We start from the raw sequence: 11,677 nt of genomic DNA, 5'->3' as shown, positions 1-11,677 counted from the left end.
ACGGGCTGCGGAACCTGCGAGGAAGACATTGTGGACAAGCAACTTGCCTGAAAGTACTGGTACTAAATACACACACGGATGAAGGAAACATGATGCATGATGCAAAGACAATCTCAGTTCCAAATCAGAAATCTCCAAGAAACAAGCGAATAAATTGGTATTACATAACTCTAAACAAACGTAATGAGCTGGATGTCAGGTTCAAGTATTACCAAATCATAACTCCACACAATGCAGTTGCAATATTGACATCAAACAACAAACTCATCGACCTTGGATCTATGTATGCAGAAGCCCTGGGTAGCACAGTTGTCAGGTTGGATCTCAACGAACAGAAACTAGGAGTGCAAATCCCAAGCAAGTAAACTTACCGGCGTCACCCACTGGTTGCAACCACAATGTACCCCTGCCCAGTCGTAATTTCCTAGTTTGGCACCACAACGTGGGTTAGGACATATGATTTTACCAGCCAAATCTCCATTTTCGAGTAACGGTTCCATCCACTTCATCTAAGCCAGAGCACTTGTCAGCACCATGGGCCACTTGGGATGATATTAGACCTCGAACCGGTTCGACAAAGTACCCCGAACATTTGGGATTCATGAGAATCGGAGGGCTAGGATTTTGCTTGGTTGCGCACCCCGTGATAGTTGTCATCGCGAGCGAAGGTGGCGCTCTCAAGGCAGCGAGCTTGGGATTGGCGTATAGATGAGCGGCAAGATCTGCCGGGCTCGCATATTGGATGTCGGAGCCTGGTACCTGGCTTTCGCACCTCGGCCTGCTGTTGTTGTTGGGAACTTATCAGATTCCGAATCTCCTTCACCACGTCGCACTTCAGAAACAGGGGATAACGTCCGTGGTACTTCCCCTAATTCTTGTTCTACAGCATCGGTAGGAGCAGAAGCTGCGTTTAGTGCATCCGACAAGTCACGACCAATATTATCCATAGATAATGGCGTGGCACTAGCCCTCCCGTCACCGCCTGACGGGCGACGAGACGGTGGACGTGAGACCCGGTTGTTAGCGTCTGGCCTTTCACTCCCAGAGTCAGCGTCGTCTTCTGTCTCGAGTGCGGACATGGAGAGTGACTCGAGAAGAGAGCGACTACCAAGTGATGAGAGAAGGGCTGGGCGACCATCGTGCGAGAATGAGCTCATTCGAGCTTGCGCTCCCGCATTCGACGGGACGACGAGATATAGAGACGTTGAGACTTCCGGAGGGTTGGCGGGAGATAGATCCACGTGGGACGAGTTGGTCATTGGCATTCGAAGGTCTGCGAGAGACAGATCCACGCTGAGCGAGCTGGTCATTGGCGTTCGAAGCTCTTCGCGAGCTGGCAGGAGTGAGAGACGGGAGCGCCGGTGTCGGAGGGCCAAGCTGGCCATGATCGAGCATATGCTCGCGAGTCGCAAGTTCTTGCCTGTGAAGGAGGGCCAGACATAAGGTGAACACAGGCACACTCGAATATGACCTACCTGCACATTTTGCATCGTATGCGTCGATGAGGGGCAATCACCGGTGTATTTGGAGATGAATCAGTCGGCGAACACGGGCGCCTTGCGAACATATTGTCCGATGGAAGAGTACCATCACCATCTGTGAAGATCAACGATTAACGTACACAACAGGCGAGTGTTGCACAGAGCAAGGAGAAAGGGGAGTATGTGAGAAGGACAGCCTTACTCATGATCTCTTCCAGTGTTCTTTCCATGTAGAACATTCTAATCGACTTGTCTTTACTAGTAAATTTGTAGGACGCCTGGTGGAAGATCTCCAGCTGATGCAAGAACCCTTCGTTTGGCCTTGATCGCACGAATAAACGTCACAATCGGTTCGGTTGTTCCAGGGGATTCCCACTTACTCCACGTTCGGTCTGACCTTTCTGATCATTTCCAGTGCTGTCGCCGCATCCAATTTGCGAGAATACATGAGGAAGGCAGTGACGATCGTGGCACTCCGACCTACGTAAGGTCAAAACACGATGTGTGATCGGACACCACAGAGCACACTTACTGATGCCAGCCTGGCAGTGAACGAGGACACCATGACCCTTGTCGAGCTCTTTTTGAATGAACGATATTGATGGCAGGAAATGCACGAGGACGTCCTCGTCTGAACTGTCGTCGATGTTGATCTGGTACTTATTGAATGTCTGAATGATAAGCGGGATAGAGATCAATCGGCGTGTCGCTGTGACTAAGGATCACAACGCACGGCGTGGATGGTGACCTTGCCTCGCATAGCCGTGACGACACTGAATATATTTTTCTCCTTCAGGCCTTGGACATCTAGTGCACTTGGGAGGTTGCCTATCCATAATCCTGGCACTACTTCATCCATGGGTGGCGTTGCGATACGGACAGAGCTATGATAACAACGGGTATCCTCGACTTCCTACGGGAGGAATGCCAATATCTTCCAGACAGACTTGAGGGCACACGGGGGGGGGGCAGTTCAAAGATTTGGGTGTCGGTGCGGCCCAGCGCCAAGAGGCAACTGCGGAAAGCCTTCCAGACTGAAGACGCGCAACTTTTTATTTAGATGATTTATGACGTATGTTAGCTTGTATCGAAGAAAGTCCCACACTGCTAGAGTGTTCGAGAACTAGTACCACCATTCCAACCAAGTGACGGCCGGAACCAACTGGTATGTAGCAGAAGCACGATACGCATATGCGAACTGTGGATATCCAGGGGGTGCCTACTAATCAAGTCCAACAGAATATATGGATATAGCTTTACATAAACATATAAAGCCATCACAAAGTTGAACCCAAGCAAGGCCAATGTTAATGGAAAATCAAGGAATATCAAGCAATGGGGCTAGCAGTGTTGCTTACGCTTCGATATCCTGATGCTAAGAGGGTCAAGCTCTCGAGTACATTGCGCAGTAAATATACGTCCAGACTCGGAAAAGCTGGCAGAGCAATAGCAAGCATTCTACCCTCGGTTGGAAACGTGCTGAAGATGACATATGCGCATATCATGTCCCAGGATGTCCAGTCAGTGGAATGAGTGTCGCCCCATGTCCAAGAAATGGATTTGACTTGTTGTGAATCAAAGGTTACTGTGACACCCTCCACCCCAACATCTCGTCACCCCGGGTCCCCATCCGATTCGGAAAGGATACCTTTTTCCATCACCTTATGCTGGGTCCCTCTTCGGCGAAGCATCTTAGTCACTTCTTCCTTCTCGCGTAGTGGATTCTGCGGGAAAATGACCCCAAAAACCAGTTAAGAAGGCGGTATCTCATGTGAAAGTCTCTCTGGAGCAGCCGCGGACAAATCCTTGAGGTTCAAGTCCCCGCGTTCTCACACGAACGTGAGGACGTCACAGTCGAAAGGACGGACTGCGTTGGAACCCTGCCCATAGGGCAGCACGGGGCTCCGGACGAATATTTGTATAAGTGATTCAGTACACGGGTCAGTACATACAATATATCTCGGTGTTCGGTGCGCAAACTTTCTATCTAGGGATTCCTGGCAGTTTGCATGTATCCACCACCCCACGAGGTCATGACGACGTCTACTGTACTCAATTGCAACCAATGGCTCCGGAAAGAGTTGCCTTGGTTTGTCTGGTGGCCATCTCAACTGGTTAACCTCTGCTCTGAACCAACTATCGGAATCGGCTCAAGGGTTTAAAATCACGACCTGGGCGTTCGTCTGCATCAGCTCCGACGGACGGGATTCCATAGCCCGATCAATCATCAGAGAAGATTGTCGGAAGCCCCAATGCTTCGGACCTCGAGGAATTGGAAATCATTGAGGAACGTGGAACCCTCAAAGCCGCGTTGCATGGAGGTCTATGGTTTTGACTAACTGTCGCACCTTCACTCGTGTATGTACCGCTGAAAATATTGTCGAGACCTGTATTATACCAAAGCCCTCCGGGCGCTCCTGGACGCATTTGGAGGGTGCGTGTGGTGTCCATACTTATGAAGTCTATCGAAGTACGAGGTATAGCCTGTCCCCCCCCTCTGCACGTGACCGGAGTTAACGGTCCGGTACGATCGTGAACGACAAAGAATTTACAGACCTGGGCCTAACGGCGTCCAGGAATTTCATCCACGCCTAAAACTTCTGATCCAGTGGAGGGCGTCGACCACTGCAACTATACTCATCAGTAAACTACAGAATGTCTCGTTTATGTTATCCACATCTCTCTCTCTCTCTCTCTCTCTATGCCTCTATAATGAAAAGCTACAAGTAAACACTGTTGATACAATTAAACAATGTTACAAGAATACAAGCTGGAGACTTTGACGCAGTCCCAACTTTCAACCATTGTCTGTGTATATTATACATTAATTTGTATTCGTGTTGGTAGGTGTCATCGGGGGGCGTTGGGGCCCCTGAGAACTGGTCGCCCCGCGGACCATCTGGTAAGGGTGCACGCGTGCACCCTTGGCCAGCCGACGGTTCGGCTGACGAAAGCGCTGGAGGGCAGGACCCATAAGAAGGAGAGGCTGGGGTTGACGCCCCTGGGATATGGGGAGGGAAGGAGGTATCACCACAACGGCATCCGCATTCTCCAAAGTAGTCGGCACGAGTCGGATTTTCTGTTGTAAACACGGCGGCTTTTGGGGATCGGGGAAAGGAACAGACGACGGTACGCAAATGGGTGCAGGGGAGGGTGTTCGTGATGTCGTGATGGGAAAAGCAGATACCTGCTGCCTTTGACGGACAAAGGAAGAGGAAGGTGGGAGGTGAAAGTGGGCCGTCTGCAAATCCATGAACAACTGCAGGATCTCAGCATCAGAAAACGCACCTTCCGGTTCAATTCATGAGGGTCATACATTCGTTCCAGGGAGGGGAGCTCTGTATTCTCGTCAATCATCTTGAGATTTTCAAGAAGGGTGCGAAGCGGAGGCAAGATGGTGCGGGAAGATGAAGCGGTAGGAGCGCAATGAGCCATCAGGGATCGAACTAGAGGTGAGGACGAGATAGGAGTGGCGAATATGGGTATTCAGATAGTTAAACGAAATCCACCAGGGTATGCCAAGGCCTGCCTTGGATGTTGGAATATATAAGATGCAGGGGGTATCGGGACTCGGAGCTGAGCAGGAGGGATGGAGTAGCCTGGTTACGACTGGACAAGGGCGGGATCGTTTTATAGAAAGGCGTATATGATCGACTAAGCGACGGGCAGCCATTGCGTGCCAAAGTAGAAGGATAAAGGCGGTCGGCGACGCTGCATTGTGCATGCCGGGCCGGACAAAGGAGCAGCGGGGAGTTGTGTTTGGTCTTGTTTGTCTCCCTCCCGCGGGATCTGTACGCAAAACAATGTTAGATGCTCTCCTGAACAAATCTATAGCACTATTGTCACCCTGGAGTTTCATTGTCTTTTTGTTTTCGTGTACCATTCATTTTCTTTGACGACACTCAGTCGAGATTGGAAACTTGACTTGTCAGAAAAAAAAAACTTGTTCTGGACAATAGGCGACAGCCCTTTCGACGGGGGATAGTTTGTGCAAAATCTCAGCCATGTCGGAAGCGACCCCAAAAATCAGGATTGTAAGTTCTTTCACCATTATTCGGACAGTCGTGCTGATACATTCTAGATGAAAGGCGCTGCGCCAGACCTTTCTGCTGCCACGTACCAAATTTTTGACGAGACGCACACTATGGGCAATGCTCTCCGGTGGATGATCATGAAAAAGTAAGTTACCAGAGAAACGGTCGTTGAACATGGAGCACCATGACTCACGTATGGATGGTCAACACAGTCCGAAAGTGCAATTCTGTGGTTACAGGTACGTGAATCTTGAGCGTGGTCCCCAAAACCATGGGGGAATTGTGCTTTCTCCCCCGGTTCACCGGCTAATACCTCCCCACATATTTCCCTTGACAAGGTAAAGATACGGTCACTGATCTAATCTACAGTGTTCCGCATCCATCCGAGAACCTAATTCAGCTTCGCATCCAAATGTTCGGTGCGTACCATGTCTCGTGCCATGGCTGATATCGATGCTCATCGAGTGAATTACAGATGGGCTCTCCTCTCTCAATGCACTTCTTGAGGCGCTGGACAACTTGGATGGAGTATGTGAAAGCGTGGAGGAGCGTTATCTCGTCAGCCTTCGAGAAGGCCGGTATGAACGGTGGGAAGAGAAGGAGTTAGTGATAAACGTTCCCTCATGTATGAGAAGAGTGGAATAGGGTTGGTGAGTTGCCCAAACAGAGATACGCTTGCCTGCCACTACAGGCATGTCAAATACAGCATGACACTTATTATTTCTCAAGAGAAGCCGAACTAAGCGGAAACAACCGAGGTTCCAAACATTCAATTTGAGACTTCCAAGGTAAAGACCCACTTGTCTTCCGCAGAATGCAGACGATTGTCGCCGATAAAGAACCGCACACCTTGACCATATTTCCAGGGTCTTCGCACTTAAATGGTGGTGCGTCAGAAGATTGAGGTAGAGTTGAGGACAAAAATAGTGTTGAAAGGTCAAGTGACTCGGTCTTACCGCCAGCGAGAGTGTACCCACGAAGAGGGTTGGTGATGGTGATGTGCTCGGGAAGGTTCGACATGGTTGTTACATGCCAGAAAAGCAGCGCTTCGATTGCGTCCTTTGCAAAACGTCTTTCACGCACGGAGTCGCCCTCCCCGAAAGCGAACTTACCGTAATGCATTCTTGTTCTTCCGAGAATAGGAGAGAGTCGCGTATATGCGTGCTTGTATGACCGCGTGTCAGCGACCCTTTCCTTGATGATAGGAAGTATTACTTGTATTACTTTTGTTCACTGGTGCGCAGGCAGACTTGGACCACTGTCCCCGATAACATGGGCCCTTCGCTGGTCTCGGGTGCAGGCATATACAGCAGATGGGTCCTGTTCAATTGTAGCCGGTATGGTCGCATTGACATCGTCGAAGGTAAGAATGGCAACCGTTGTGCGTAGGGAGATTTGATTTCCCACATGGTCTCATCAAGGGCTCCTGTCGGATCAGGATCTATCTGAGGCCGGCGATATGTTATCGACGGTTAGTCTGTGTATCTGCCTGCCCTATTCAACGTGTATCTCATGAACTCTGACATGGACAGCGGCGTGTATGTGAGATTGCACGTTCTGATCGAGCGCCGGTTCATCCTAATCGAACCGATTCGCTCCCAAACCTATGATCTTTTGTACAAGGCATGAAATCTTTTTGCTTGCACAGGTCAGACGGAGAGGTGGCAGACTCTTCCACACACCTAGATCCATGCCCACGCCGCGTTTTTTTTCTTCCATGGCGCTCGGGGACGGTACACAAAGTAACCGTTCCTTATTCCGGCGCTCGTCTATGTCAAGTGCTCCGCAACCACTCATCAATTTCGCTGCCAGATCTTTGTCACGCTTCGATGACATACCCCCTCCCCCAGTTTAGAAGGCGTTATGTATCCACTTACCAGGTGTAGAGCCTCGTCTTCAACCTCTTTCTTCCTTCTTTCACCATTCCGTCAGAGCCTTCCCCCCATTCTCTCGCAATTCGCCCCGTCCTCTCCCCTTCAACGCTACTGACTAATATAGCCACAGGCTTTGACACACTTAGCTTGTAGGCATCATCATGTGGCATCCCAGCAGCAACACAGGGTGTGTATTCACCGACGCTCTTCTTCGTCGTTATTATCTAACTGGCCTGCAGCATTCAGGGCATGCCCAATGTACACTCCCACTGCATTGGCGCTGCTTTTGGCAATTTAATGATTCAGACTTTAAATGCACCAAGACTGGCAGAACCCACTTTTCGCGTAGAGATAAAGGGTATGTATCTCCCTGGCCCCCCTATGTTTGCAAGTATTTCTGACGTGTGTTAGAACTCGACCTGTATCATCCCCCTACAATTAGTTGGGGTCACGAAGACTGGTTCTACGTGGACGTCGATATTGACGGTCGGGTTCAAACAACATCTATCGTCGGCAAACACGAATTACCTTGGAAAGAGACCTTCACCTTGTACGCGATCGTTGGTTTATCGGCAATGTGACGGACTGAAGGAAATTTCGAAGTGATGCCCGACAATCGTCTGTTATCACGCTGCGAGTTTTTGCCCAGCGCAAGCTCCATAAAGACAGATATGTTGGTTCCGTTCAAGGCAGACTGGATGCTTTCCTTGGCTCTTCTGGAAAAGGTGGGGCGAGTATTGCAACCACGTTGCGAACGTATTTAAGTTGATTTGTGATCGCCCAGCTGTTCTCCACGATGTCTCACCCCCGCATTCTAACAACGACCACCATCACACTGCCACAAGGACTAGACTTTCGTTTTCAGTCAAGCGTGTGGAGGAGGTTGTGGAGCCTGGTTTTCCTAGGGTACCCAGTCCACCTCCGACTAAAGAGGAAATTCTACCGGTTACTGAACATCACCGGCCAAAGGAAGACTCATGGAAAAATAAAGGGGGCGTACGGGATCAGCCGGCAACCAAGGAACCGGAAATGGATCCAGGCCACTCAAGCAGCAAAATATTACAGGCGAAGGCATCGGCGCGAAACCTTGTCCCTCAATTTGCAGCGATCGTTGCTCTCTTCCCCAATGACGGTCAGATCCAACAAATACTGGACAGTGCAAATACCTTTAGCCCGCTGTTGGACAAGATCAATATCTTTCTCACGTTCACTGATGCCCTCGGCGATGTGAGCAATTACATTTCATTCGGATTTTCCACAATGCTAAACGCCTTTATGGCAGATCCATCCTTACGTGAAGATGGCTGCTGTAGTTCTTACTGGAGTAGTCAAGGTATGCACTCTTACTATCGTGGCGTGCAGGGTACTTAGTTTCCGCGTTTGTAGGTTTTCACATCGCAAATGGTTTTCAAAAACAACGTCAAGAATCTCGTTGAAACCATGACTGATGCTCACAGTTTTCTGTCCGAGTCAGATCCGCTGTCGAAGATTCAGTCCCATCTACAAATCATCCGTGCCCTATCAGCCCAGACAGTGGAGTGCTCGTATTTCCTTCGAGATATCATGAAGGGTGGTCTCGGTAAGTTTTGGCATTGCGTTAGGAACAATGATACCAAACGGTTCGTCCTAGGATGCTTTGTGAGCCAACAACTATTGGTGACCAATACCGAACGAAAGTTCCAAGACTATACCCAAAAGTTCCAACAACTGAGGGCCGCTCTGCAGGAACGGGCCATTATCTCGACCGCAGTCAATGTTCTGCGTCTATACGACGAAGTTCAGGGAATTTGTGAGCCTTTCGCTGAGCGAACTGTGAAATTAAACTCAAGTGGTGTTCTACAGCTGCGCAAATATCACTCGATAACATGTATTACGCTGAAGACGTTCATTACACTAATGTGGACGAATGCGATTCCTTGGAACCTGACCAGCGGGAACTCAGCGACGAGATCGCTTGCTGGATTAACGGTGACTCGACGGAACGCATCTTTTATGTTTGCGGACCAGCTGAGTGTGGAAAGACCGCTGTCGCTCGCGAAGTGGCTCACTTGTTCGACGGGTTACAACGACTTGGATCATCTTACTTTGTCCGTGAATCTCAAAAACCTGCCCACCAACACTACCTATCACATCACAAAGATCCCCGCGATCCCAGCTGCATCTTCCGCAATATTTCTCGCGATATTGCAGATCATAATCCGCACTTCAAGCAAGCTGTTGGCGAGAAAGTGAAGAAGTGTGCCATACGAACGACGAACCGCGTCCGCACACAGTTCCAAGAACTCATCTTGGAGCCAGCCAAACACGTCAGTTGGTGTGGGCCGGTGGTTATCGTCATTGACGCCCTAGATGTCTGTGGAGAGGGCCACCAGAGAAAGGATCTGCTTAATGTACTCGCAACTAAGGCCGCAGAACTACCTCCCAACTTCCGGATTCTAATAACTAGTCGCCCGGAGGCAGACATCGTGCACGCCTTCAAAGACAAGTCGCATGTAATGATGAAGATCCTTGAGGATGCTACGCTGCCGGATAACGATTCAGGGATTTCTTTCTCTCCAGTCACTACCTCCTGCGGAAGACGTTCTCCCTCTCCTTCTGGTGACAGCGTCCTGGAATCCGATTACTTGGAAGACAGAGGAGACCTTACGGAGTTTAACGATGTCTATAGATCGTATGAATTTTCTGATGAACAGGACATCCATCCATACGATGGCGATACTTCACCCCCTCCACCGTATGTTCATGAAGATGCGACTCCCGGGGATCAAACCCACACTCCAGTTTTGCACACGAGGGAGCAGACAGACATAACGTCTCACTCCACTGGGGGCTCGTTGCGCAGAGGCCACACGTTGCACTTTCACGATGGGAGAAACGGTTTGAAGTCCGCTGGAGCCAAGGTTTACAGGGCTGTACATGGGCATCATGTCGACGGAGACGTCCGGTACCGAGATCATCCTGGTGAGCTTGTTGAGACAGAACATCTAGAGGAAAGCATGGATGGATACACACGCAAGTCCAGTGCACAGACAACGACGTTGCGCCGCGTCAAATCTGATCGATTCCCGGTCGTCGACACTCTGAATCGCCAGTGCCGCCGGCCAGTCCACCGTTCACGACTGATTGTTGCACATGAAGCTATCCACCTTTGATTTTACCTTCTCATAGCGTGTACGTGTATCTTGGTGCTGGCTCACATTAGGCAATATGTATAAGATGTACGGATACTTCATACGATCGCGATATCAATGATATTTGCAGACTGTATCAGCTTGATAGTTTTTCGGTAAGCACTGGCAACAGTGCTAGTAGTGTGATGTCGTGACTTCCGATGGTCAGGGCTTTATCCAGAGCGCCTCGCATCTACTAAAGATACTTGGTGTTAAAAGAGTGGATTAAACGAGCGGAAGAGTGCTCCCAACATCAATGTTCGCCGCGCACGTCGAAAAAAGATCTAGGCACAAGACATATACAGGCAGGTGGTGCGTACATGGCCACAGGGACATGTGTAGCCACGGTATCCTGGCGTGCGGAGCAGTGCCACGACGCGAGCTTGCAAGTACTGATATAGGTTGACTGGACAGGGGTACGGGTACAGTCCCGACGATGGATAAAGAAGTGTCTCACTGAGAGTCACTCCCACCGTTTAACTCGATTAGTTTTGCATGAAGCGTACTCAACAAGGTGGCCTTCGGTAGCGAGCCATGGCGGTTGGAATGTGCATTGTTCAGCGCTTCAGCGCACCCGGGCGAGGGCCGAGCCGAAGTTTCAAATTTGGAGTCAAAAAAAAGCATGTCCAGCCGTCCTATGGTCACGCTAGTGATATTATTGACTGCCTTGTGCGTAGACACAGGTTGAACGACCAAAAGCCAACCAACCAAACATTTCACTGAATCACTGAATACAGCTTTCCAAAACATTGACCTGTCGGGACTCGGGAAGATAACAACCAGATCCCGAACCACCCACGACATTTAGAATCTCACAACGTTCCGAAGGCTGACACTCATTTAGAAAAACTGGCTGATGTGCCTCCGTCCACTAATACATATATGTGAAATATGTGAATGGAACTCACTGTTTCTCAGGTTGGCAAGGCGTCCGATACAACCCCCATCTCTCCCTGCCCTTGCTATTCCCCACGAGCAATGGGGACATGAATAACATGAGATGCACGGGGCTGCATAGGAATATCGAAATGAACTTTACACAATAGCGCCGAGGAACGTTCTGGTCGAGCGCCGCTTCATTCTAATCGAATCAATTCGTTTGCAGACCCTTTGCTATA

General features: G+C 49.8%; 4 protein-coding genes across 4 annotated transcripts; 2 read left to right on the top strand and 2 right to left on the bottom strand.

Moving 5' to 3' along the window:
* Window positions 1-111: 111 nt before the first annotated feature.
* F5J12DRAFT_813730 (uncharacterized protein) lies at window positions 112-2,707 on the bottom strand. The gene is given in 10 exon segments (XM_051744960.1): window positions 112-296; window positions 372-509; window positions 568-778; window positions 799-1,168; window positions 1,188-1,420; window positions 1,476-1,596; window positions 1,684-1,802; window positions 1,862-1,961; window positions 2,014-2,152; window positions 2,215-2,707. 10 exon segments carry the CDS (start codon window positions 2,338-2,340, stop codon window positions 252-254), a joined length of 1,602 nt encoding a protein of 533 aa, XP_051602696.1. The 5' UTR covers window positions 2,341-2,707; the 3' UTR covers window positions 112-251.
* Window positions 2,708-3,885: 1,178 nt separating this feature from the next.
* Window positions 3,886-5,416, bottom strand: F5J12DRAFT_813715 (uncharacterized protein). The gene is made up of 3 exons (XM_051744959.1): window positions 5,328-5,416; window positions 4,770-5,270; window positions 3,886-4,722 (listed from the first exon to the last, which is right to left on the bottom strand). Exons 2-3 carry the CDS (start codon window positions 4,914-4,916, stop codon window positions 4,306-4,308), a joined length of 564 nt encoding a protein of 187 aa, XP_051602695.1. The 5' UTR covers window positions 4,917-5,270; window positions 5,328-5,416; the 3' UTR covers window positions 3,886-4,305.
* F5J12DRAFT_491197 (DNA-directed RNA polymerase) lies at window positions 5,298-6,196 on the top strand. Its single transcript, XM_051739684.1, has 4 exons — window positions 5,298-5,660; window positions 5,728-5,754; window positions 5,885-5,934; window positions 5,991-6,196. Exons 1-4 carry the CDS (start codon window positions 5,563-5,565, stop codon window positions 6,158-6,160), a joined length of 345 nt encoding a protein of 114 aa, XP_051602694.1. The 5' UTR covers window positions 5,298-5,562; the 3' UTR covers window positions 6,161-6,196.
* A 1,255-nt stretch (window positions 6,197-7,451) lies between these two features.
* F5J12DRAFT_491178 (uncharacterized protein) lies at window positions 7,452-10,777 on the top strand. The gene is made up of 9 exons (XM_051739683.1): window positions 7,452-7,576; window positions 7,629-7,747; window positions 7,801-7,939; window positions 7,993-8,114; window positions 8,174-8,616; window positions 8,672-8,722; window positions 8,776-8,968; window positions 9,020-9,178; window positions 9,232-10,777. Exons 1-9 carry the CDS (start codon window positions 7,551-7,553, stop codon window positions 10,539-10,541), a joined length of 2,562 nt encoding a protein of 853 aa, XP_051602693.1. The 5' UTR covers window positions 7,452-7,550; the 3' UTR covers window positions 10,542-10,777.
* The last annotated feature ends 900 nt before the right edge of the window (window positions 10,778-11,677 follow it).

Source organism: Pisolithus orientalis (assembly GCF_024613125.1).
Source record: "Pisolithus orientalis strain OTSU chromosome Unknown F5J12scaffold_6, whole genome shotgun sequence".
In the NCBI taxonomy this organism is placed as follows: domain Eukaryota; kingdom Fungi; phylum Basidiomycota; class Agaricomycetes; order Boletales; family Pisolithaceae; genus Pisolithus; species Pisolithus orientalis.
The sequence above is the reverse complement of the archived record's forward strand: the minus strand, read 5'-3'. Positions and strand labels throughout refer to the sequence as shown.